Source organism: Trichechus manatus, unplaced genomic scaffold (assembly GCF_000243295.1).
Source record: "Trichechus manatus latirostris isolate Lorelei unplaced genomic scaffold, TriManLat1.0 scaffold00054, whole genome shotgun sequence".
Taxonomy (NCBI): domain Eukaryota; kingdom Metazoa; phylum Chordata; class Mammalia; order Sirenia; family Trichechidae; genus Trichechus; species Trichechus manatus.
The window spans coordinates 724,804-749,008 of NW_004443990.1; the positions used below are offsets into that span (position 1 = coordinate 724,804).

General features: G+C 44.4%; 1 protein-coding gene across 5 annotated transcripts in view; it reads left to right on the top strand.

The window, feature by feature from the left end:
• The window catches only part of ACACA (acetyl-CoA carboxylase alpha), a 302,953-nt gene extending 283,754 nt beyond the window's left edge, over nucleotides 1-19,199 (top strand). For 3 of the 5 annotated variants that reach the window (XM_023732666.1, XM_023732667.1, XM_023732668.1), the window contains 3 exons: nucleotides 5,301-5,455; nucleotides 6,130-6,300; nucleotides 13,424-14,654. In XM_023732666.1, the coding sequence (XP_023588434.1) occupies nucleotides 5,301-5,455; nucleotides 6,130-6,300; nucleotides 13,424-13,564 (467 nt within the window). In that variant the 3' untranslated portion in view covers nucleotides 13,565-14,654. Of the gene's footprint in view, nucleotides 1-5,300; nucleotides 5,456-6,129; nucleotides 6,301-13,423; nucleotides 14,655-15,526 lie in introns of those variants that run through there. The other 2 variants (XM_023732669.1, XM_004377834.3) reach the window with 2 other exon arrangements.
• Nucleotides 19,200-24,205: the final 5,006 nt, after the last annotated feature.

Below are 24,205 nucleotides of genomic sequence, written 5' to 3' on the forward strand. Positions count from 1 at the left end.
GCTGTACAAGGAGAGAGGGGCCTTGCTGTACAACACAAGGGTATAACTAGCTTAAGGGCAGCCTTTTATTTTTAGAAAATAAAATTTAGAAAACCCTGTCTTTCTCCCTCCCTAAAACAAAGCACACAAATCCTTGGCCTTCTCATGTGCATTTTAAAATACATACATTCTCTGCTTCTGTCTTTTCCTTGCTTTGATGCTTTTTTGAAATAGGTCTTGAACTGTGGTCAGAGGCCGTTACTGAAGGAATCAAGCAAGGAGCCTTTAAGGGAATGCTCTGTGCTCTTTTAGTCCTGGGAGGGCCCAAGAGCATTACAGATATTTGTTATTCTTTCAAAGCCCTAGAACAGCCTGACTGGGTGGGCGCAACCTTTGTTAGGCCAGGAGCCAGCCTTCTCTGTCCTCCAACTTGGTAAAGCAACCGCCTTGTTCCCAGAATGCTCCACTCCTCAGCTCTCATGTCCTCCCTCTTCTGCGCATGATGCTGAGCCTTGCTGTTAACTCCTTTCTAGCAAAATGAACCAAACTCTCCCAGATTGTTTCCCTTCTCTCACCACTGCCAGAATACCTGCTTGACCACCTTCAGTACCACTTAATGTTTAAGAACACAGGCCTAAGCGTAAATCCTGACTTTACCACTTAAAAGCTGATGCCATTGGCCAAGTCACTTTCCATCTTAGAGCCTCGGTTTTTCTCTTTTGTAAAATAGAGAACCTGCCTGTTAGGATGAGTTGTTATAAGGGTTAGAGATAATATATGTGAAGCAACTTGGAAAATGCTTAGTACAGTTATTTGGCCTGGCAGCACAGTGTTAACAACTGAGCAGACCTAGGTTGAACTGTGTTGAGTGCAGTGCCCAGCACACAGTAAATGCTCAATAAATGGTATGTGTATGCAGTGTTTGTTGGTTGATTACCCAAAAGGAGAATGTTAAAAGGGTCTGGAAGTCCCTATTCAGCCATATCCATGATCCTGCCCTCTCTTGCCCCCAGGCAGGCAGGGCAGTGATTTCACCTACTGTTTTATTAGTTCTTAATCTGACAATAACAGGAAGAGCTACCTTAAATCTTAGGCCTGCCTAGTAAATAGTGTCTGACCCACACTATGGGAATTATTGGAGACACTGTCCTGGTTTTAGTGGTGGAATGGGATTAAGATGGAACTTCAGCTTTATCAGCCAGGAGTCTGCCATCATCACTTAGCCCTTTCTGAAATTAATTAGAGGGATACTGCTACTGCTGAAGCGTTTGTCCTCTGCCCCCAAATAAGCAAGTAGAAAAGCATAACGTAGTACTCAAAGCTTCTGGAGCCAAACTGCTGTGTGCAAGTCCTGGCTGTCACTTTCCAGCTGTGTGACCTTGGTAAACTACATAAAGTCCGCCTGTGGCTCAGTTTCCTGACCTGTAAGATGGGGATAATAATATCAACACCATAAGTTATTGTGAGGATTAAATGAGTTAACAGACATAAAGCACACAGAATAGAATGCAGTACTCTGTAAATATTAGCTATGATTGTTGATTATAGGCATTGGGGAGCCAGTAAAAACATTTTGTTGCTGTGCTTTTTAGCTTGCTAATTTTAATGTAGCTTTTTTTGTGTGTGTGTGCTTTAAAGTTTATAATTGAAGTTAGTCTCCCATACAAAAATTTATACACACATTGTTACGTGACACTAGTTGCTCTCCCTATACTGTGACAGCACACTCCTCCTTTCCACCCCAGATTCCCCGTGTCCATTCAACCAGCTCCTGACCCTCTCTGCCTTCTCATCTCAACTCTGGACAGGAGCTGCCCGTTTAGTCTCATGTATCTATCTACTAGAGCTAAGATAGCTTGCTAATTTTTAAAACTTTTTGATATAATTTCACAGAAAAATTTTAAGAATATTCTTGTATAAAGAACTTCTGGTTCCCTTTTCTCAGATCCACCAGTTGTTAACATTTCCTCTCATTTGTACACACTCACGTGTGCATTCTTTTACCTCCTCTCCTGGACACACACACACATTTTCTTTGAACCATTTGATGTCTAATTTATACACTTCATACTCCTTTATTCATACATGTTTGGTGTGTATTTTTATAAATAGACTTTTTCTTACAAAACCACAATACATTTATCAAATCAGGAATGATAACATTGATACAATATTGCTATCTAATCCATGGTTCATATTTCAATTTTACCAGTTGTCCCAGTAACATCTTTTATAGTTCTTGATTTTTCCCTGATCCAGTCTGAGACCACAAATTGCAATTCGTTATCGGGTGCTTTTAGTCATCTTTAATCTGGAATGTGAGACTTGACATTTTTGAAGAGTATAGGCCAGTTTTTTTGTAGCATGTTCTTCAGCTTGGGTTTGTCTTATACTTCCCCGATTACATTCAGATTATACATTTTTGGTGGGAATATTACAGAGTGATGTAATTATCAGAAGGCACATGATGCCATTTTGTCCTATTAGCAATGTTGCTAATTTTCATTACTTGTTGTTTTTGTTCACGAGGTTAATCCATTGTACCATTTTCCCTTTTGTAATTAATAAGTAATTTGTAAGGAGATACTTTGAGACAATCTAAATATCCTGTTACTCATCAATCAGACTTTTACCCATTAGTTTTAGCATTCATTGATAATTCTTGAATGAATAAGTTACTCTGATGGTTGTAAAAATGGTGATTTTCTAATTCCATTATTCCTTCTACATTTATTGTTATTCTCCTGTAAGAGAGAGCTTTACCTTCCCCCCACCCTCCCATTTATTTAATTATTTATATCAGGATGGACTCATAGAGTCTTATTTTACTCCATAAATACTCTGTTACTATCATTACTTATTTTGATGCTCAAATTGTCCCAGATTTAGCCGGTAGGAGCCCCTTCTAACTGGCTGCTGTGTCCTTTTAACATGTCCCCATTATCTGTGGAGTGCTTCCTTGCTTTATGTCACAAGAGTTCCAGGCTCTTGTTATATTTTCCCTGCTCCAGTTCTAGAATCAGCAGTTTCCCCAGGGAGTCTTGATTCTTTTGAGTGGAGAAAGAAAAATGTTTGTTTCTCTATCAAGGGTGTTCTAGCTGAGAAAGTTTCATCTCAAAAGAAACTAGTCAGCTCTCCTCCCATCAATTCTCCAGGCAGGGCAAAGTTCATTCAGCTCCACACTAGAATGAATGGGCCACCATCTCCTTCCAGAGTGTGTGACCCAGCACTCTCGTGCAGTTTACCTGTTTTGGAAAGATGCTGAGATGTCAGGGGCCTGAAGGAGTAGATCAGTGATTGCCCTCTATGTGAGAGCCCAAGAAAAGATCACCTCAGCACCCTTCATCACAGCTTTAAAGTAGTGAGAGTTTAAAACAAAAAAGTGAAGTTGGGTATCTAAAAACCTCCTAAAAATGAAACTAGTTACTTATACACCCACTCCTCACTTATCCACATGGTTTGGTTCTAAAGACCAGATTATGCAAAAATCAGCTTTGTGCAAAAATGGAGGATGACTACATTATATAACTGCCAAATCACTGAGACTCATGACCCAGCCAAGTTGATACATAACATCACAGCCAGTGTTAACTCTAGCCTCGCACCTCGGCGTTTGTTACTGCCAGGTGTACGTCATTAATGTGCAAAATCATCAGATTTTTTTTTACTATTGTCATAAATGCAAAATGTCAGATAACGAAATAGTCGATAAGTGAGGAGTCCGTATAGTTACCTCCCTCTTCTGTTAACACGTGTTTATGTATAATACTTAACAGCTCACTCAGCAGCCCAAGGCTGTTTATGGCATATATGATTCATAGTGGCATAAAAAACAAGGCCTGTTCCCAGACAGGCATGCTTGAAATAGACCTTCTCCTTCTACATCCCATCACCTGTGGTCATGTATTTATTTGTCAGCTTTGGTGACAAAGCACTTCAGGTAGTCCCCAACACCAGGGGCTGTCACCTATTGCTCCTTCAACTAGACTTATTCCTCCTTACTAGGCAGGCAGCTAAATTTTCAGTATTGATTGCAGGTCCCATTCTGAGAGTAATCATGAAGAAAAGCACAAGGTAGCAGCCCTTCTACTGGGACAGTATTGACTGAGGGGGAGGGGGGATCCTCCTTGTTATAAGGAATTCTAAAGTATCCTATCTACTGAATAAGGTACTGCATGCTTATAAGCTCAGTGATCCAAATGGGGTTTGTGGACTGCCTTTCTCTTTTTCTCCCCCTTCCTTCTTTTTTCAGCCTAAGAGCTAGAATGTCTTTGTTACTCTGGCCAAGGGTTGGCTCAGTAAGCAGCCCAGAAGGGAGGATGGGGGCCGGCTAATCCACTGAGTTGACATGAGACACACCCATCTGGCTCTAGTTAGATGGATTCTACTAATCTGAGGTTGTTGTAGTTGTTGGTTGGCTCTGACTCATGGTAACTCCCGGTACAACAGAATGAAAGGCTGCCCAGAGTGCGCCGTCTCTACGGTCGTTGGTATGCTCGATGGTATCATTTCAGCCATCGTGTATTTTGAGTGCCTTCCAACCTAGGGAGCTCATCTTCCAGCACTATATCAGACAGTATTCTCTTGTGATCCATAGGGTTTTCATTGGCTTATTTTTGGAAGTTGATTGCCAGGCCTTTCTTTGTGGTCTTAGCGTGGAAGCTGCATTGAAACCTATCCACCATGGGTGACCCTGCTGGTATTTGAAATACTGGTGGCATAGCTTCCAGCATCACAGCAACACACACGCCCCCACAGTACAACAAACTGACAGACGAGTGGTGAAGTTGAGGTTAGGGGTGTCCCAACGAGACATTAGAGCTTGTGGAGTAATGCAGCTCACAACTTGAGGAGTTATTCAGATCCTTACTGAGTTTGGCAAGTATCTGGTGTGGACATGGGGAAACAAGAGCTGCTGGTTTCTGCTCAGAGGCATAGAGGATGCTCTTCTTCCACATCCCACACGTGAGAGTCCAGCCGCTCTGACACTGGCCAGCAGTGGGTGGGCATGGTGCCCTGGCCTCTCATGGGGAAGAAATGCAGGGTTCTAGGTGGTTGTTTGAACCTGCTCATTGAGAGGCCTGGGGAACGGAGGGCTCCCATGACTGCTTTCATAGTTGTGACTTCCACAAGGAAAAGAGGACACATGGGCTCTCTGAGGCAAGGTGAGGACAGATCTGACATCTCCTGTAGAGTCCTGTTACTCAGCAAAGAGGCAGTGAAGACAATGGAGAGCCAGGCCACAGAGGGAAGGGCACTGGGGTGGATCCTGAGCTTCCTGGTCATCACAGAGTGTGACCGGCAGGTTTATCTAATTGCAGAGACCTCAGAGCTAAGCCCAGCTGAGCAGAAGGAGCTGGACAACAAGTTAAAGGAGCGGGAAGAATTTCTAATTCCCATTTACCATCAGGTAGCTGTGCAGTTTGCTGACTTGCACGACACACCAGGCCGGATGCAGGAGAAGGGTGTTATTAACGTGAGTACAATGGCTGCCACTTCTTCTGACTTGTCAGGGACCAGCAAGCGAACATGTGTGTGTGTGTCTTATGCACAGGAGCTCACAAGTAGGGAGCTGTTAGGGCTGGACGAAAACAGCTTGTGCAGATCCAATCACTTTCAAGTTTCCTGAGAGAGTTTCCCCCTTTTTTCTATCCATTATCATCCTAAAACAATTTATGATTTAGGTTTCCATAGACTCCTCAGTAGGCAAGCTCCATTTTACTGGTGGGAAACTGAGTCCCATGTGACTTCATTGGCAGCAGCTTCCCAGGTGGTTTTCAGGCTGTAGATTATTATTACACTGTCAAAGTTCCAGCAGCAGCTAATTCACATTTGATCTACGTTCAAGTCGTTTGAGCAGTCTGCTCAAAACCAGTTACTCACTCTGGTTATCTGGGAAGTCACAGGCTTTTCCCCAGAACATCTCAGCCATGTGTGTGGTTGGCATTAGTCAGGTGCTGCAGTCAGCTCTGTTGGTAGGGCATGGGGGTGGCAGTTCTGAACTGATGATAAGTCTGGAGGTGCTTGAAGCCAGCTCTTGAGTCTCTGAGGGGCCTAACTGGAGAGCAGGTTTTTGTCCCTATGAGAATCCCTGTGGACTGAGCAGGGATTAGGGCTGGGATGACTCATCTTATTCTTGTCTTCACGTAGGACATCCTGGACTGGAAAACATCCCGTACCTTCTTCTACTGGCGGCTGAGGCGTCTCCTGCTGGAGGACCTGGTCAAGAAGAAAATCCACAATGCCAACCCTGAGCTGACTGATGGCCAGATCCAGGCCATGTTGAGGCGCTGGTTTGTGGAGGTAGAAGGAACCGTGAAGGTAGGTGGGGCACCCAGCCTCTGTGCTGTGCTCCTCACCCCACCTGACCTACTGTCCGAGAATCCAAGCCTCTAGGCGATTGGAGTGGAAGGGAAGCATATAGGCCTGAGCCCTACTTCCCCCCACACAACCTTACGCCCCACGTAACATGTCAGGACATCTTGTTAGAAGAAGTGGTAGGGCATTTTTTGTAGTTTACCAGATTATTCAGCAAACCTTTTTTAAAACACTTGTTACATGTCAGACACTCCATTAGGCCCTGGGGTTATGGCAGTGGAACAGGCAGGCCCTGTGCACACAGCACTCACCATCTAGAAGGGAGACAGAGAAGTCAAGAGGTCACGTGTGACAGTGAGGTCAATCCTAACAATGCAAACCTGGACATCGTGGAACACAGGGAAAGGACACCAGACCCGCTCTTTGGGAAGGGGAAAGGAGAGTCTGGGAGGAATTCTGGAGGAAGTGATGTCTCAGCAGAGACCTGAAACAAAGTAGGAATTAACCAGGTGAAGAGGTTGGAGTGAGGGGAGACAGCACGTCCCAAGGCCTGAGAGCAAGAGTATCATGCACCCAACGAGCTGCAAATATGGCTCAAAGGTTGGGTGCCGGGTAAGAAGATGTGAGCAGGGCCCAGTCATGCAGGGCTGTGTAAGCCGTGTCAAGGAGTTTTGACTTTGTCCTGAGGTCCGTGGGAAGCCACTGAGGTATTTTAATCAGCAGAGTGACATGGTCTGATCTGTGTTCTAGAAAGACCTCTTGGGCACTGTGTGGAGGGTGGAACTGAAGGGGACAGAAGCAGGAAGCCTAGCAGGAGATGTGATGAATAGAACTAAAGATTTTCTCATTTCAAATCAAAGCTAGAAGGAGTGTCTACCCTGCACGTGGGAAACTGAATCTGGGGTGATCAGGGTGAGTGCACATACCTTGGAGCAGTGACCCCTATGAGATGGTTTTCCTGGTGCTGTCACATCCAGGTAAGAGATGGGCAGGTCTGAGGCCAGGACGAGGTAGCAAGGGCACCAGCTTCTGGTGTAGCAAGAAGAATGGCATCCACAATCAATGGGAGTTTGCAAAGAAAATATTTTTTTTAACTAAGAAAAAGAAAAATTAAGCTTTATTAGTAGTATATGGATTAAAAATGAATCATGTATACATTTAGTTGGAATATTGGCAGTATGTGCTCAGAATATTTTTGTCTACTTTTCTGCAATTTGGTGACTGCTAGGTTAGAGTGGAGCCCGGGGGGCAAAGTGGTTAAGAGCTCAGGCTGCTAACCCAAAGTTCGGTAGATGGAATCCACCAGCTGCTCCTTGGGAACCTTATGGGGCAGCTCTGCTCTGTCCTTTAGGGTCGCTGTGAGTCAGAATCGACTTGATGGCACACAACAACAACAGATTAGAGAACTGATGGGCTGGATGGCCGGAAGTGGCATGAAGGGTCCTGACCCATGAAGGGGGGGCTCCAGCCTCTTCCTGGCAAGTGTTGCCTGAAGTCTCTTCTGTTCTCAGGAAGGAATGCCAAGATTTGCCATCAGTTTGAAAGCCAGTGAATGGGTGCGTCTAAGATTCACCTTTGTGTTAAGTCTACCCGTTTCTTTACGACTGAAAAGTTTCTTTGGATAAATATTTCAGATGTGCAGTGGGGGAGCTCAGCCTTATGCAACATTTGGTGCAGGTTAAGGTCAGTGTGTGGCATCATAATTGAGTGAGACAATTTTGTCAGTGGCTAGTGGCAGCTGGCACTGAAAGTCACGCAAGCGTAAAATAAGAGGTTGTTCTCCAGTTCAGAGTGGCCGGCTAGGTCAGCTGGGGTTGGGGGGTGGTGTGTGGCCGGGAAAGGCCTGTACTGCCTTCCCACCACGTTAGTCACTAATGGACGTGCACGGCCCCAGTGGGCAGAGGAAGAGGAGAAGTGAGCGTGAAGTGAGAGTAGAGAAGGCCCCTTCAGTGGCTTCTTAGCGTCCTGCTCCCAGGGAGACAGTGTGTCTGAAGAAATAGGTCATTGGCCATCTTATCTATGGAGAGAACAGTTGCCTATATGTGCACAGATGCCAGGCCTGAGATCAAGTACAGATGTATCGGAGGAGACTGCCTAAAGGCACCGGGAACCAACCACACTGAAGAATTGAGGCTATTTCCCTTGCTTCTGTCTACAAAAGGCAGCTCTCTCCCCAGCTCTCAGCCTAAGAGGACCGCCGAGGAGAGAAAGTGAGGACCGATGATCCTGTGATGTCAGGGCATGAGGCTCTGAAACCTCCTTCCATGTTCTGCAGGCTCAGCAGGACCTAGTTTACTATAGGGTGGGGGTTGGGGGGGGTGATAAAATCTGCATCGTCCTTGAGAGAATAAAGTGTTGCAGTGTTAAAAAGCAGTCTCTGCTGCCTCTGAAGGACTGCCACAGGATCTGTTTGGTGCCTCGGAATGGCGTAAAGCCATCACTTTTTTTTTTGGTTCTTTAAGCAGTGATACATACTGTGTGCTGTGTCTCTCAAGTGCAGAGACTGGCTGAGTCTAGACCTTTGCTTTGCACTAAGAAGTGACCCTCTGATCCTTATTGTGGTTACTGGTAGTGAAAGACAGTGACAGCTGTCTCTTAGCCATGCTGTGTATTCTTTTTTTCCCAGATAAATTTGTTTTGTTTTTATCTTGACTCTGAAAAAAGAGATTCCAGGACAGAAATTTTGAAGACATTGTGGTGGTATAACTGAGCAATGTAATTCTTTTGTTTCCCTTAGAGGTATCTGTTACAGTGAGTTATGGGATTCTGCTTGACTCCACCGGGACAGTCCTGTTGTAGGAAATAGTAGGGTTTATGGTTCATAGTTTCACTGCAGGCAGAAGAAAATCATCACTACGGCTCCCTGCAAAAACAAGAACTGGTTTAAACTGGATCATAAGAACATGGCACACATTTGTTTCCTAGGCGTGTTTTTTTCTTTTTATTCTGAGATCCACAGTTTGAGGTATATGGTGTTTGTATCATTTTTCAAACAGGCTAATTGATTTTTCCCAAGCTCCAAAAGTAGAAGCTGAAACTGGAACCCACAAGGAGCAATGAAAAGAAAGTCAGTTTTGTAATCTCTCAGACTTTTTTGGATTCCAGCTTTGCTGTTTACTGACATGACCACATCATTTAAGCCTCCATTTCCTCAAGTGTAAATGCGGGTATTTATTTCATAGGGCTCAGTGAGTGTTAAATAATGTGATAAGTAAAGTATGGAGCACAATGCCTGGCACTCAGTAGACACTCGCAAGCAGTTTCCTCTCTTCAGCATAGCATGTTAGAAGGTGAAACAAGAACAACATACTATGCTAAGAGCAAAAATGTGTAACTTAGTGAGCTTGGGGCGGGGAGTGGGGGTTGGTTCCATGAGCACAGTAGATGCTCAGTAAGGTTCTTTGATTCGGTTTGCTGTTAACGTACCAGACAACCTAGAATGCCATCATACATTCTTACTATCCAGATAGGCTATTCATTTGCTCTCATTCTGGACTTCCAAATGAAATGAATGGTCAGTGGAGGCCCTTGTGAGGATGCTAGAGGAAAAAGCCTCATTGATAGGGTTGTTTTGATTTCCATTGTTCCCATAGCCTGGCCTCAAGCTGCCCATGGGTTAGTCTCATGCATCAAACTTATTTAGGGCCAGGAAGGGAAGAGGTGAGGCAAAACCTGGAAAGCATTGCTTGGCCAAGTGTGGGCTACTGGCTGATGCTGGGGTGGCTCACACCTAGCCCACATGGCTTTTTGCTGTTGTGCTGTTAACCTTGCTCAAAGCCTGTGAAGAAATCACATTCCTTCCTGGGCTTCAGTTGGTAGGTCTTAACCTTGTAGGTGTAGGTATATTGAAAATGTCTTTCTAAAGTATGCATATACTCCTAGATATGTGTGCCACCCCACCCTTGCCCCTCATTGGGCTACATGGCTCCTAGAAATCTAGAAAGTCAGAAGTGGAAGGACCCTCCCCAGCTGGAGGTGTGTCCAGGTAGCTCAGGAAGTAAACTTACTTGTAGGATGTGGTAATCAGGGCGCACATCCATCATATTGTTTCCTCGTCACTCCCTGGCACTGCTGTACCATTGACTAAGGAGGGTTTCAGTTATTCAATATGTTAGAAATGAAAATTTCCAAACAGGTCACTTAGATTTTGTAAGATAGACTAATTATAACATACAGTTAGTGAGGCTGAGTAGTGCCTGAGATGCTTATCTGCTAACGCCGAGAGAGAGATACAGTGTCTGCTGAATAAATGTATTGTAAGGCCACTGTTGTGATGTTTAATTATTGATATTTTATTGGTATTAAAACATTCTGGTTAGGATGAATGACAGGCAGGTGACATGGGCCCAGGCCTGTCATGAGGTTAGCAACACAGCATTTCACACTTGCTTAAAATCCACACTGGAAATAATCAGGCATATTTTATTGCTTTAAGGATAGTGGCTTTGTTTTTTTCTGGGAATGGGGTTGGCCCACCCTTCTGGATGGCGAGAATGATGAGTCTTGCACACAACTCTGTTCCGGAGGGCAAACAAGGAACTGTAGACTCCCTAACCCAGTGGAAGGGAGCCTTGCTTTTCCAGGTGGAGGAAATTAGCTCACAGCAGTATGTTAAACCCTTCCAGTTCTGGTGAGAAAAACCTGTGGGTGCTTGTGTTTATTTATTATTGCTGAAAATGCAACTGATTAGGACTTAAATGGCCCCTTTGTCTTGGTGCTGTGTGCTCTGGGCTGTGATCTAAACTTGACTGGGCTTTCGGTTTGGTGGTTGTACCTTGAGTGAACAGCTTATCTTTCCTGTATAGGGCCCATGTTTTCAAAAGGGAGACTCTAGAACAACTCTAAAACTTGGAATGTGTTGCTCTCCTCCTGTCTGGAAACTTGGTTTATGTGTCGTTTCAACACCTAGCATACTCCGTGGCTGCAGGAGGGGAGGCAGGAGAGTTTTCTCTAGTGGCTTTCCAGAGTAGTGTCTGAGCGTCGTTAGAAGCAGGCATCTCGTTAGCTAATACATTACACCAATCAAGGAGAGTTATCTTAAGCCACAATTAATCTGCTCCCTGGCATATGGTGATAGGAAAGCATCATGCTGTTTCTTAATTAAAAGCAAACGGATTAAAAATGATTAATAAGAGTATTAAATATTCTCCTAAACTAAAGGCTTTGGGATTCTGGGGTAAATCTAGGTTTTGTTTTGTTTTTTTCCTATTCCGAAACCCAAGAAGCATTCATTATTTTATTTTTTCCTCCCCTGAAATCCTTCTCAGTAGGGAGCACGTATGGAGGTCCTCAAGCATCTGGTCAGAAGTCTAAATTACCAGTAATGGAGGAAATGGCAGTGTAGGGTTCAAGTGGCAGTGGCTGTTAGTAGGGCCGTGCATCCATCCACATGTGGGGTGTGCAGCAAGCTGGGACAGACGCAAGAGTTCAACCAGCCATCTTATAGGGAAAGCTTTGCTACCTCCTCCCACCTCCATTCATAGGGAGATGTGGTGCCACCTTTTCCTTAGAAACAAAACACTTCCTGCCTTTTAGCTTTAGAGATGCCATTAGTCCTGCGCGAAGGCGCAGAGCAGTGGAAAGGCTTGCACTGTCTTGGCCACACCACCCTAACTAGAGGTCTGATTTTTTTAAATCAGTGATTAAAACAGAGACCGGCAAATCTGGGGCCAGAAAAAGAAATAGACAAGAGCTAGAAAGGGTGCATTGCTGATCTTAATCTTGGGGCTGTTCTCAAATGTGAAGGACGCCTCAAGGATTTTTAGGAATGTGGAAATCAGTGAAATGACATATAATAACCAGTCACATCCCAGCTAACTTGCCAGTTGAGTTAGAGATGGGAAAGTGAGGGTCTGAAAGAAACCATTATTTTTTAAAGGCATGAAATAGAAAGTCAGAAAACAGCCCAACGCTCAGTTCCTTATTGCTTGATACCTCTTGAAGACTGTGATGAAAACGTTTCCTCTGTGCCTTTGCAAGCCCTGTAGTTACAGCTATAGCTTTTGCACTATTGCTCATATACAGGTTTCATGTAGCCACATCTCAAGCTTCAAAGCCTCTGAGAGTCCCTAATGCACCCACCTATTAAATTACAGCACCAAACTCATTGTCATTCTGACTTTGACTTCGTTAGTGATAACAGAGAAGGATAGCATACCTTTAAAGGACGAGCTTTGTGTTTAATTACCCAAACAAAATGACATAAATATGAATGAGCCCTAATGGTGGTACTTGGTTTTCTGGAAACCATTAACAAAACGATTCCTAAATGATTTGTAAAGAAAATGAGAGGAGAAGAGAGCAAGGAGAAGGCTATTAGGCTTCTAACACACTCCTGAATTATTATGTAGTCAACTACCTAGGAAATACTCAGCTAAATGATCTTGAAAAAAGGAGGCGAGAGGTGGTTTGTTGAGACTTTCAGGGTTATAGACATCTTGACCCTTTTGAATACTCTCATAGATAATAAAATGGGGGTTAGGTTTCTGACTTGGTGGCTCTACCCTGGTGGCAAGACTTCCTCACATCAATCCCTTCTAGGTGCCTTGCTGAAAGACAGCAGGCCATATATTTCAGAAGACTTCTACAGCTGATGGGCTGAGGCCGTCCAGGAAACTCGAGGCAGCTCATCCACCACGCCTGGCTGGAACTATAGACTTACACCTTAGGAATTGTGTCTCAGTTCCTTGGGAAATATACCTTTCATTTCAGAAACGCCAAATAAACACCCCTTTACCCCCAGTCAGCACTTTACTAAATAATTTGGGCTTTTAACTTTCTCTCAGATCTGTCCAGTTACTGAATTCTTTTAGCCTCTGTAAAATAGGGAGACATCTAGAGTCTAATAGTACCCAAGTAAGAGTGTGAGCATTGATGCCCTCTGGAGAGCCCAAGAGAATGCTTTGAATTTGCATCTTGTATCAAAAGAAGGAGAGGGGGAATAAGTACTCTCCTGTCTTGGGGCTTGTTTCCTCTTTCTACTATTTCTGCCAACAGTAAAGGAGAATCCTGAACAACTTTTGTACAGTGAGCAAGCTTTTGGAGTGAACTTTCCAGTTGCTGAACAATCTGGGTGTCCAGGGCTGGCCTGTGCCCTGGTGTTTGACCATGAGTCATCTTTTTGCAGGCCTATGTTTGGGACAATAATAAAGAGCTGGTGGAATGGTTGGAGAAACAGCTGACAGAGGAAGATGGTGTTCGCTCAGTGATAGAGGAAAACATCAAGTATATCAGCAGAGACTATGTCCTCAAGCAGATCCGCAGGTAAGACCAGCAGAGTGGGCGAACCCCTCGATAGGAGAAGTGGGGTTAACTTCTTTGGGACAAAAAGTTTAAGAACCAGGAGATGATGATGCCTTGGAAACTTTGTGCTCTGTTTCTGTTTGAGACTGATGTAGTTGACCCTCAGATGAAAATACAGCCCCGAAACACAATTACTTCTCAGTTGCTGGTCCCCAGGGGCTCTTAGTAATCTTGGCTACATGAAGGCTGGGTTCATTGTACCCACCTGTTAGTTCAAAGTACAGATACTCTAACTGGATGAATGATTCTGTGAGGAGGGGAGGGCGGTAGTTCTGGGACACTAGCTCCCACCCTCCCAGGCAAGTGTCAGCTGTGTTCCTCTAGAGTCTTCTCTCCAGTCTTCTTTAACTTTTTATTTGGAAACATTTCACTTACAGAGAAGTTGGCAAAAATAAAAACAGTTCAAAGAACACCCCCTGTATATCCATATCCAGATTTACCTGTTTACATATTTTGCTCCATTTGCTTTATCATTTGTGAGTGTGCTCTCATATATATTACTTTTTCCTTTTTCTGAAACATTTAAGGGTAAGTTATATGTATCATGGCCCTTCCCCTCTAAATGCATCAGTGTGTATTTGCTAAGGCTAGGAATATTCTCTTACATAACCACAATAAAATTAGCAACTTTAGTAAATTTAACATCGATACAAACTTTTATCTAATCTACCATTTGCATCCCAGTGTTGTCAGTTAACTCAATAATATCCTTTTACCCCCTTCAGTAAAGGTTCCTCTGAGGTCAAATATTGTGTTTAGTTGTCCTGTCTCTTTAGCTTTCTCTAATCTGGAACATTTCGACAGCCTTCCTTTGTCTTTTATGAATTGCCATTTTTATACAGTCTCCTACCACTCCTATACTTTTTTAATAGAACATTCTTCCTTTCTCAGGATTAGCTTCAGGTTATGCATTCCCAGTTAGAATTACATTAACTGATGTGTCTCTTCTCAGGGTTATCACATCTGAGGGCAAATAATGTTCATCTGCCCCTCATGATGTTAATTTCAATCACCTGGTCAAGATTGTGTCTGTATAATTACTGTTTTTCCTCCTGCACCTAATGAACAGTCTGTGGGGAGACACTTCAGAGTCCCTGGGTGGCGCAAACAGTTACGCATTCAGCTACTAATTGAACGGCTGGTGGTTTGAATCCACCCAGAGGCACCTAGGAAGAAAGGCATGGTGATCTACTTCTGAAAGATCACAGCCACTGGAAACTCATGGAGCATAGTTACTTTGCAACACATGGGGTTGCTGTGAGTCAGAATCATCTCTACAGCAGCTAGTTTGGTTTCTTTCTTCTGGCGGGGCTGGGGGTGAGGGTGCGTGGAGACACTTTAAAACCATGCAAATATCACCCTGGATTTAGCATCCATTGATGATCCTTTTTTTGGACCATACCTGTTCAGGGTATGATGGGTCACGTTTTCCAGTGATGATTCTTGCCTGATCAGTCTTGACAGTGATGACTGCAAAGTGACTTTCAAACTCTAGCACTCCCTCCAGTTCCTAGTCACCATCAAATTCTACTGTAAGTGAAGGCCTCCCTTCTCCCCCATTCATTTATATATTTATTGATACAGATGAATGAATTTCTGTTTTTTCAATAATTTATAATTCATTATTATTCCTTATTATTTTGATGTCCAAATTGTCACAGGTTCGGTCAGTGGGAGCCCTTTTAAGCTGGCTCCTGTGTCTTTGTCACATGTACCCACTGTTTTGTTGTTACAGTTCATCCTGCTTTCTAGCATAGCAAGATGTTTCGAGTTTATCTTGTACCTGCTTTGATGCTGGGGATGTTTTTAACGTAGGCATACAACTCAGATGAGATGGTCACTAAAGCACCTGCAGTGGACTATGTTAGCATGTTTATTGGGCAATAATTCTTAAGCTTAGCTGATCTAGACACTTCTTCCTCTCCAGCTTGGTACAGGCCAACCCAGAGGTTGCCATGGATTCCATTGTCCACATGACTCAACACATCTCACCCACTCAGCGAGCAGAAGTCATACGGATCCTTTCCACGATGGACTCCCCTTCAACGTAGGAAGAGCCTCCTGTCCCCTCCCTGCCCTGCCTCCTGAGAAATGGCCAGAGCTGCCTTTTACCACTGAAACCAATGTAATGAGAAGGCACAGGAGACCCACCTCTGGAATCAAAGTGGCATTTTGCATCCCCTTGAATGTGTTCAGGTTATGCATGACATATACTGGGCTATGAGATCACTCCCGCTCACTGGTCACACCTATCCCATTCAGTATTTATTACCCTGGCTGTAGTTATCACCCTGTCTACCCTCACAGGACCTGAGAAGACAATGAAGGGTACAAGCACGTACCGTGAGGTCTTACTGCACAAAAGCAGGCTGCCCGTCCTCTCCTGACAGCCCTTGGTCCCATCATGGGGAAGTGAGAGGAGTTGCCAGGCAGTCAGCAGCCCTGCCTCACCCCAGCTCCATGAGCCTGCAGCTCCAGGCAAACAGAGGAGGGCTGGGGCTGAGGTGACCGCCCAGCACAGTGCTGAGGAGCAGAGGAAGCCTCATGTCAGTTGTTTCTTTAGCCCCACATTCAGCCCAGCACACTAGACACTGGCAAGGAGTCACTCCCAGTTAAACCACACTGAGATACTGGTTCATTAGGAAGGAATTAGAGCATGAAATTTACCACAAGCTCCACAGGAACTCAAAGATGAGGGTAAAACCATGATCCAAGAAGCAGAAGGAAGAAAATAAACCCAAGTCGTCATTCTTGACTGAGAGGACCTCAACCTTGGGTTAAATTCTCTTAGATGGAATGGTGGTTGACCTGCCACTGGCCTGGACATCACTGCTTGACTGGCTGTTGCACCTGGCAGGCAGCCGCCAGACCAGCACCTGAGAGGCCCCAGCCCTTTGCCAGGGGCCCCACAAGCACTGCTATAGCCTGAGTTGGTGGGGAGAGTCAAATGGAATTGCCCTGTACTGTTGCTGGTGGAAACTAGTTATTCATACCACAGGGAGAGCAGGCCAGATAGCCTCTTTCTGGGACTTGGAAGATTGTTACAAGAGGCTCATGGTGTCTACAGAGTCACTCATCTTTCTCTACAAGGCAAGTGTGACCAACTCTCTGAGCAGCTGACATTCCTGCCCTGTTTGGTCTTGTCTCTTCCCCAGACTGTACACAGCCAAGAGGTGCAGCAGGTCTCCCTGCAGCTGCTGAAAGGAACCCTGGTGACATCCCGCCCTCCCCGGTGTGGGGACGCGTCCGAGGACCCACACGACTTTAAGAATATCTACAACTCAGTAATGGTGCTGTGGTCTTCCAGGCTTACTGCTCCCTTTCTGGCCTCCTCAGGGGTAGTGGAGAGAGTTATTTTCAACCACCAGTTCGTTCTAGAAAAGTGCTTACTGGCTCACCCACCTGTATTCCTAAAGCAAGAGTGGCGGGGGGTCAGGGCTGGGGTAGCACCCAGTTCCTGCGGTGCAGCTAACTGCATTTGTCACTGATGACCGCAGAGGGAATCATTAAGACATTAGAATGAAAAGTATGAGTACTTATGTACAAGCTACAGTTTTGAGCCTTAACCCTAGTTCACACACAAGAAAAGAGCTCCACCACCCCTTCAGGAACTGTTTGTGTAGATGGCTTGGCTGGACTTCTCAGCAGTTCTGAATTGCAGGTGGGCACTTTATGTGCAAATGGTTCTGATGACACATGTGGCTGGGTACATCACCAACTGCCCCCAGGAGCTCAGAGCTGCAGCCAGGCTGCCCCCATGGAAGGCGCAGTGTTTGGCACCATCAAAGCAGGGTGGGAAAAACAGGGAACAATTCTCAGTCTAGGAAGTAACACCACTGTTGCTGGTTACTTGCTTACCCAGTAAGAACTGGATGAATCTTAGGTCAGATTATTCCTCTGCATGTTTCTGTAATAAATACAGTGGCACGTCCCTACAGGTGAGCTGAAGTCCTGCACTTCTCAATTGGCCTGTCTTCACCTGTACTTGAGCTGACATTTCTTCAGAGGCAGGATGGGTTATACTCTTTTTACCCCCTCCCCAAATTATGACACATTAAATGAAGACATTTCCTCTCCAACACCCTTTAATGCCTACTCCCCAGCCTTCCCAACTTTAGGTCTTACCCTGGACAGGGATTTTTCACAGGGAGAAGTCAGAAAGCACCAGAGAACAGGAGCAATCTGATAGTCCTACAGCCCATTACACATGCAAGGTTACTGAGGCAGGAGGAGTGTAAATGATGTATTGACCAAGACTCGCCCGAACTGAGATTGCCATATTATCTCTTCACTTGTTCACAAAGCAGCCTTCAACTTGTCTCGGTGAGAATTCGATGGACACAGACCCTGATGAGCAAGGAGCTTCAGTCAGGTGCACTTTTTTCACATTTTGTTGAAATAAACCTCCACATTTGTAGAAGAGTCACTGTTTGTCATTTCAGCCCATGCTCAGCCACCTCATCCATTCCACTCTCAGCAGGAGAGTAGGGGCACAGTGGTGGGTGAGCCCCGTCATGGCCCTGCACCATGTTCCTACCCTTTGTCTCTTGAACTCACATAAGAATGAGCAGGGGAAGGTGGTAAAAAGCTGGCCTCGGCCAGCCATGGCTTACTGGCTGAACTGAGGTAAAAATGCCACAAGGCTGTCAATACTCTGGAACTCCACAGCTGAGAGTCATTTCTGTTGTTTTTCCGAGATTGGGTTTAGGGCAGGCGCGAGAAAGGCCACAAGGAAGAAGGAACGTGGCTCACCAGTAGCATGTGCTGAGCAGGAAAGCCACCTGAAAACCTTTGAAGCCCCGAGTCGGTTCTCTCTCAGAAGTCTCCTTCCCAGCAGGCAGTACACTGAGAAGGTTCTAATATGCTCAGTAATTAACACTGGGACCAAATGGCATTAGATATTAGAGATTTTATGGAAAGGTTTTAGATTCTCTTCATCATTAACTAGCTATTAATGCTTTTTGAAGTCAGACCTTGGGCACAGGAAGGCACTAGGGCAAGAGACAGGACTGTGTGCCTTTAACCTCTACCTCAGTTTCCCTGAAAAGGCACTCTATGAACCCGCATGGTTGAGGCACGAACAAACCCCAATCCCTAAAGATCCACAGAGAAAGGTGCAGGCCACAAGGAAGTCAGGAAGGGAATTACTGGCCTTTGCTGATTGCTGAAACTCAGTGCTACGTCCATCTCCCTCTTTGGAATATGTGGTAAAGCAAAGGGTGACTTTTTCTAAAACGAAATAAAATGTTACATTAAAAAAAATATTTGAATCACTCTTAAACCAGATGTAACAGGAAGGGTGATTCAGGATCCAGTGGGGAGATTGCTGCTGTTTGCCTGCAGCTGCCACGCTCTATGAGCAGGGAATCCTGGTCAGCGTTGAGGCCCTCCACTCGGCAGGCAGACAAGAACAAGATCGCATGGCACGGACCCTAAGCGTCCGCAGTCTCAGCCAGCACCTGTTGGTGGTTCTGAGGAAGGGCAGCAAGATTAATGGAAAAAGTGATGATACTGCCTTTTCTTGTGGGAAGTTGCCTGATACTTATAGTGTTTTCTTCTGGGGAGTCACATTTCCTTCCCCAGTCTTTAATTAAAAAAAAAAAAAATTTAAACCCCCACTGGTATACTTTGGGATAACAGGAAAAGACTGAACAGCAAGGGTTCTGTGATCTAGACCTGGCCCACCTTCCCTAACTCAAAACAAGAACATGGTGATGGGCACAAATGCTCGATGTCCATCACAGGGAGGAGCTTGCCTGCGCTCCTGATGTGCAAGGCTCACTGCCAGGCTTTGATGATAGGCCTTGGGAGGAGCTGAGCTGGGGAGGCAAACCTTCATTCAAATGCGTGGTTGCTCAGGGTCTGGGCACAAAAAGGGTAAAGCCTGGGCCTGACCTGATCACACTGAGGCAGAGAGCACTAAGGGCCAAGTGAGTGGTAAACACAGTTAAGGGCCTTTTGGCAGAGAGGTGGTTTCCTGTTGGGAGAGTAAGGCAAGATGTCCCAGGCCAGGGCAGTGGCATTTGCAAAGTTACTCAAGTCACCCTGGGAATGTTGGGTGAGAGCAGAGCTGTCATTTGCTGGAGTGGTGAACAGTGAAACCTAAAAAGCAAGCAGGTGTCAGGTCATGAAGAGTCTTAAACGCCAAGCCAAGGTGCAGGGGTGTGTCCTGAGGAGAGTGGGTGGGACGCCTGCGATGGTTTTGTGAACATGGGAAGGCTGTGTATAGAGGTTCAGAAAACAGCCTGGTTCAAAGAAAAGAGCATGGCCTTGGGCACCAAGAAATCTTTGTCCAGGCTCAGCTCCATCATGTGTGTAGCCCCCAAGCTGGAGGAGTCACCTGGTATAGTAGACCCAGGCTACCCACAGAGGGTATAGAAATAATGGGTCAGCTAGTCTCAGTACTCTAAAAATCCTGCCTGTGCCTCAGTCAGGTGTCAAAGGCTTGCCACGCCGTTGTCTTTCTGTTGGCTGGGGTTTTGTCAACCCGGGAAGGTAGCACTGGCCACCTTATGCTCACCAGAGGCTCAAATGGACAGTTGTTAATAATAAATGAGAATAGGATGTCTTCATAAATGTATTATTTCATCAAGCAAAATTTTCCACAACATGGGATTCCCTGTGGTTAATTAAGGGACAGAATGATAACAGAGGCTCAGCCCTGAGAGGGCTGGCAACCATCCACTGGGCCCAGCCCACTAGGAACTGCAGGGGGATGGGATAGACTAAAGCTCAGAAAGGTTAACTGATGGGCCTCATCCAAAAATTCTGATTCTGTGATTGGCCTTCTAGAGTGAATAGGAAGGGTTGAGGAGAGAGAAACCACTATAAAAGTCCAGGCCCCAGATTAGGGAAAAGCTAATAGAATTCTTGTCCATACTAATTAGTACTTTAGTATCTACTTAAAAGAGCACAGACTTTGGAATAAGCCTGAACTGGGTTCAAACATATACTCCTCATATACTACTGTTGTCTTTGGGCAAGTTCCTGACTTCCTTGTTTGTGAAATGTGTATAATAATAAGCACCTCAGTGGGGCTTTTTGAAAATTATCTTAAGCTAGTTAACAAGAACCAAGTGCTGGGCTTTAGTAACAAATTCTCAGATGTAGGTTTCTCTGTGCCCTGCCGCTTACATATGTTCTCAAGATCAGGGATCTTTCATCACTCAGTAGTACTTTCCTTGTAGGGTGTTGTCACAGAACCATTCCCTTGGTGAGGGTAGTATCTAGAAAAGATGATCTCTAGGCATGCTGCTCCATGGACACTAGGAGTGTCACTGAGGGGCAATGCAGCTGCGTCAGAAGGCTGAGCTCCAAGCATGGCCGCCCTCACAGTCGGGCCTTGAGCAGCCCAAGGGCCTTCTGGAGTCTTCGTTCCCTTGGAATATAAAATGAGAGGACAGGATGAGACAATCCCTAAAACAGATCTCTTTCAGCTCTAAAAAGATTCTAATCTGGGATAATGGATGAATTGAAGTTTGGATTAAAAATCTTCTGATTTAGGATTTAGGGGGGACTTCCAATATAGTGGAAGCCCTGGTTATAGTGGTTAAGAGCTATGGCTGCTAACCTAAAGGTTGGCAGTTCGAATCCACCAGGTGCTCCTTGGAAACCTTATGGGGCAGTTCTGTTCTGTCCTATAGGGTCGTTATGAGTCAGAATCAACGGCAATGGGTTTGGTTCCAATACGGTAAAGAAACCCTGGTGGCGCAGTGGTTAAGCACTCAGCTGCGAACCAAAAGTGTGGTGGTTTGAACCTACCAGCCGCTCCATGGGAGAAAGATCTAACAGTCTACTTCTGTAAAATTTATAGCTTTGGAAAGTCTATGGGGCAGTTCTACTCTGTCCTATAGGGTTGCTATAAATTGGAATCAACTCAACAGCAATAGGTTTGGTTTGGGTTCTCCCCCCGCCCCCCACAATATGATGGAATGAATAGCAAACCCTCTACCAAAAAGCAGTGATAGAACTGGACAAAAAGCATTTCTAGTCTCTGGAAATCAACCAGTCATACACCAAATTGAGAAGCAGCTACTCATTAAAAACTAGTGAACTTTGGGTAAGAACACTGAAAGTCTGTAATGGTCTTACCTAGGGCTGCTCCCATCCCCCAATCTAGCTTGAATTTTCACAGTTTTACGGAGTGGCTAACCAAAGGTCAGCAGTTTGAATCCAGCAGCTGCTCCTTGGAAACCCTATGGGACAGTTCTACTCTGTCCTTACAGGGTTGCTATGAGTCGCAATGGACCCAAAGGCAACATGTTTGGTTTTTTTTGGACTAGGGCAGAGCAAGCCCTGAAAACCTGCATGTTTGCTGCTGGAGGGGGCTACTTGGAAAAAATCCATTGTTACTAACAATAGTGATTTCAGTAGCAAACAAACAGGGAAGACCAGTTAGCCTAAGGTTGTATTCCTGGTTGACTCAAACAACAGACCAGCAGGCTGGACAGAAATTTAACAGAGACTGGAAATGAGGCAGCCACAGAAGACCTTAATAAGCTTGTCCACACATCCACAGGGGACAGCTCAGAGAGAGTCAAGATATCCACATATCCCTAGCTGATGATAAACCTGTGAGCAAGATACGAGAGGGCCCAGGAGAAAGTAAAAGCCAGGGCAGAGTTTAAAAGTGCCTAAATTTTGAATATGCTCCCCAACACACATACACACAGATCTGTCAGCAGAGGGTAGAAGCCTTACTAGCTCAGGTATTCGAGCACAACAGCTTCCCAAATCATTGGCTGACTACTAGATGATGCAAGTTCAAGGGTGACTCCTAGAAGGCTAGGCTTAAAGAGCAGAATTAAAAAAAAAAAAAAAAAAAAAAACTGAACAGAGACATCAGTGTCTGCACACTGCAGGGGAAACAGATTCCATAGATTTAGTCCAGTCAAGTTACTAAGCAAACCAAAAATATGCGACAACAAGAAACTTCAGGGGAAAAAATCAGGATCTATAATTGTACAATATAAAGTCCAGTTTTCAACAAAAAAATTTGTGAGACAAACAGAAATGTATAACTTAGGGAAAAAAAGTCAAAAATTTTCTGAGTCCTGATATTGAATTTAGCAGAGAAGGACTTCAAATCAGCTATTATAAATACGTTCAAAGAACTAAAAGAAACCATGTTTAAAGACTTAAAGTATGATGACAATGACTTAAGAAGAGAATCTCAGCCAAAAAAATAGAATTTTTTTTAAAAAGAAGGAAATTCTGGGGTTGAAAAGTACAATTACTGAAACGAAAATTTCACTAGAGGGACTAAACAGTAGATTTGAGATAGCAGAAGAATCATAAACTTGAGATACAGTGATTGAAATTATCCAATCTGTAGAAGAGAGAGAAGAATGAAAAATGAACAGAGCTTCAGAGACCTGTGTAACAATATCAGGCATACCAGTATACCATATTTTTACGCAAATAACACGCGCCTTCTATGTTTGTTTGCCAACCGCCCTCCCTCCCATGAGGTATTTTCATAAGCGTGCTAACCTAATTTTTTTTTTACAGCAACATGTAAAAAAAAATGGCGTAGTGGTGCTTATGATGAAAATACCTCACAGGGGAGGACGCAGTTGGCAAACAAACATAGGAGGTGCACGTTATTTGCGTAAAAATATGGTATGTGTAGTAGGAGTCCTGGAAGGAGAGAAGAGAAAGGGGCGGACAAAGTATTTGAAGAAATAATGACCAAAAACTTCCCCAGTTTGACAGGAAACAATCTGCAGATATAACAGTTCAATAAACCCCAAGTAGGATAAACACAATGATCTACAGACACTTCACAGCCAAAATGTTGAAAGATAAAGAGAAAATCTTAAAAGCAGCAAGATAAAAAAACAACTTATCACAAAAAGAGGAAAAACAAGTATCAGCTGACTTTCTTCAGAAACAATGAAAGCCAGAAGGCAGTAGGCTGATATATTCAAAATGCTGCAAGAAAACAAACAACAACAACAAAAACCTGTCAACCAAGAATCCTTTATCCATAAGGAATCACTGGGTGGCAAAAACCGTTAAACTCTTGACTACTAGCTGAAAGGTTGGCAGTTCAAACCCACCCAGAGGCACCTCGGAAGACAAGGCTGGCATCCGCTTCTCAAAGGTAACAGCCTTGACAACCCTACAGAGCAGTTCTACTCAGCACACGTGGCTTTGCCATGAGTCAGAATCAACTCAATGGCAACTAACAACAACAAAAGCCTTAATACAAAATTGATAGAGAAAACAAGTATAAATTCACTGACACACTATCAACCTAAAAACCTACCAGATCCTGTAGGGTTGCTATGAGTCAGAATCAACTCGATGGCAATGGGTTTTGGGTTTTTATATCAAGAAAAACTATCCTGAAAACAAATGAAGGTGAAATAAAGATATTCCCAGAAATAGGACTGAGAGAATTAACTGCCAATAGATCTGCCTTACAAGAAATATTGAAGGCAGTCACTCAGGCTAAAAAGAAATAATCCAAGATGATAAATCTACACAAAGAAATGAAGAGTACTGGAAAAGGTAATTGTATGGGTAAATATAAAAGACTGTGTGTGTGTATTCAACTTCTTTAAAAGACATAAGATTGCATAGAACAATAATTATGCCACTG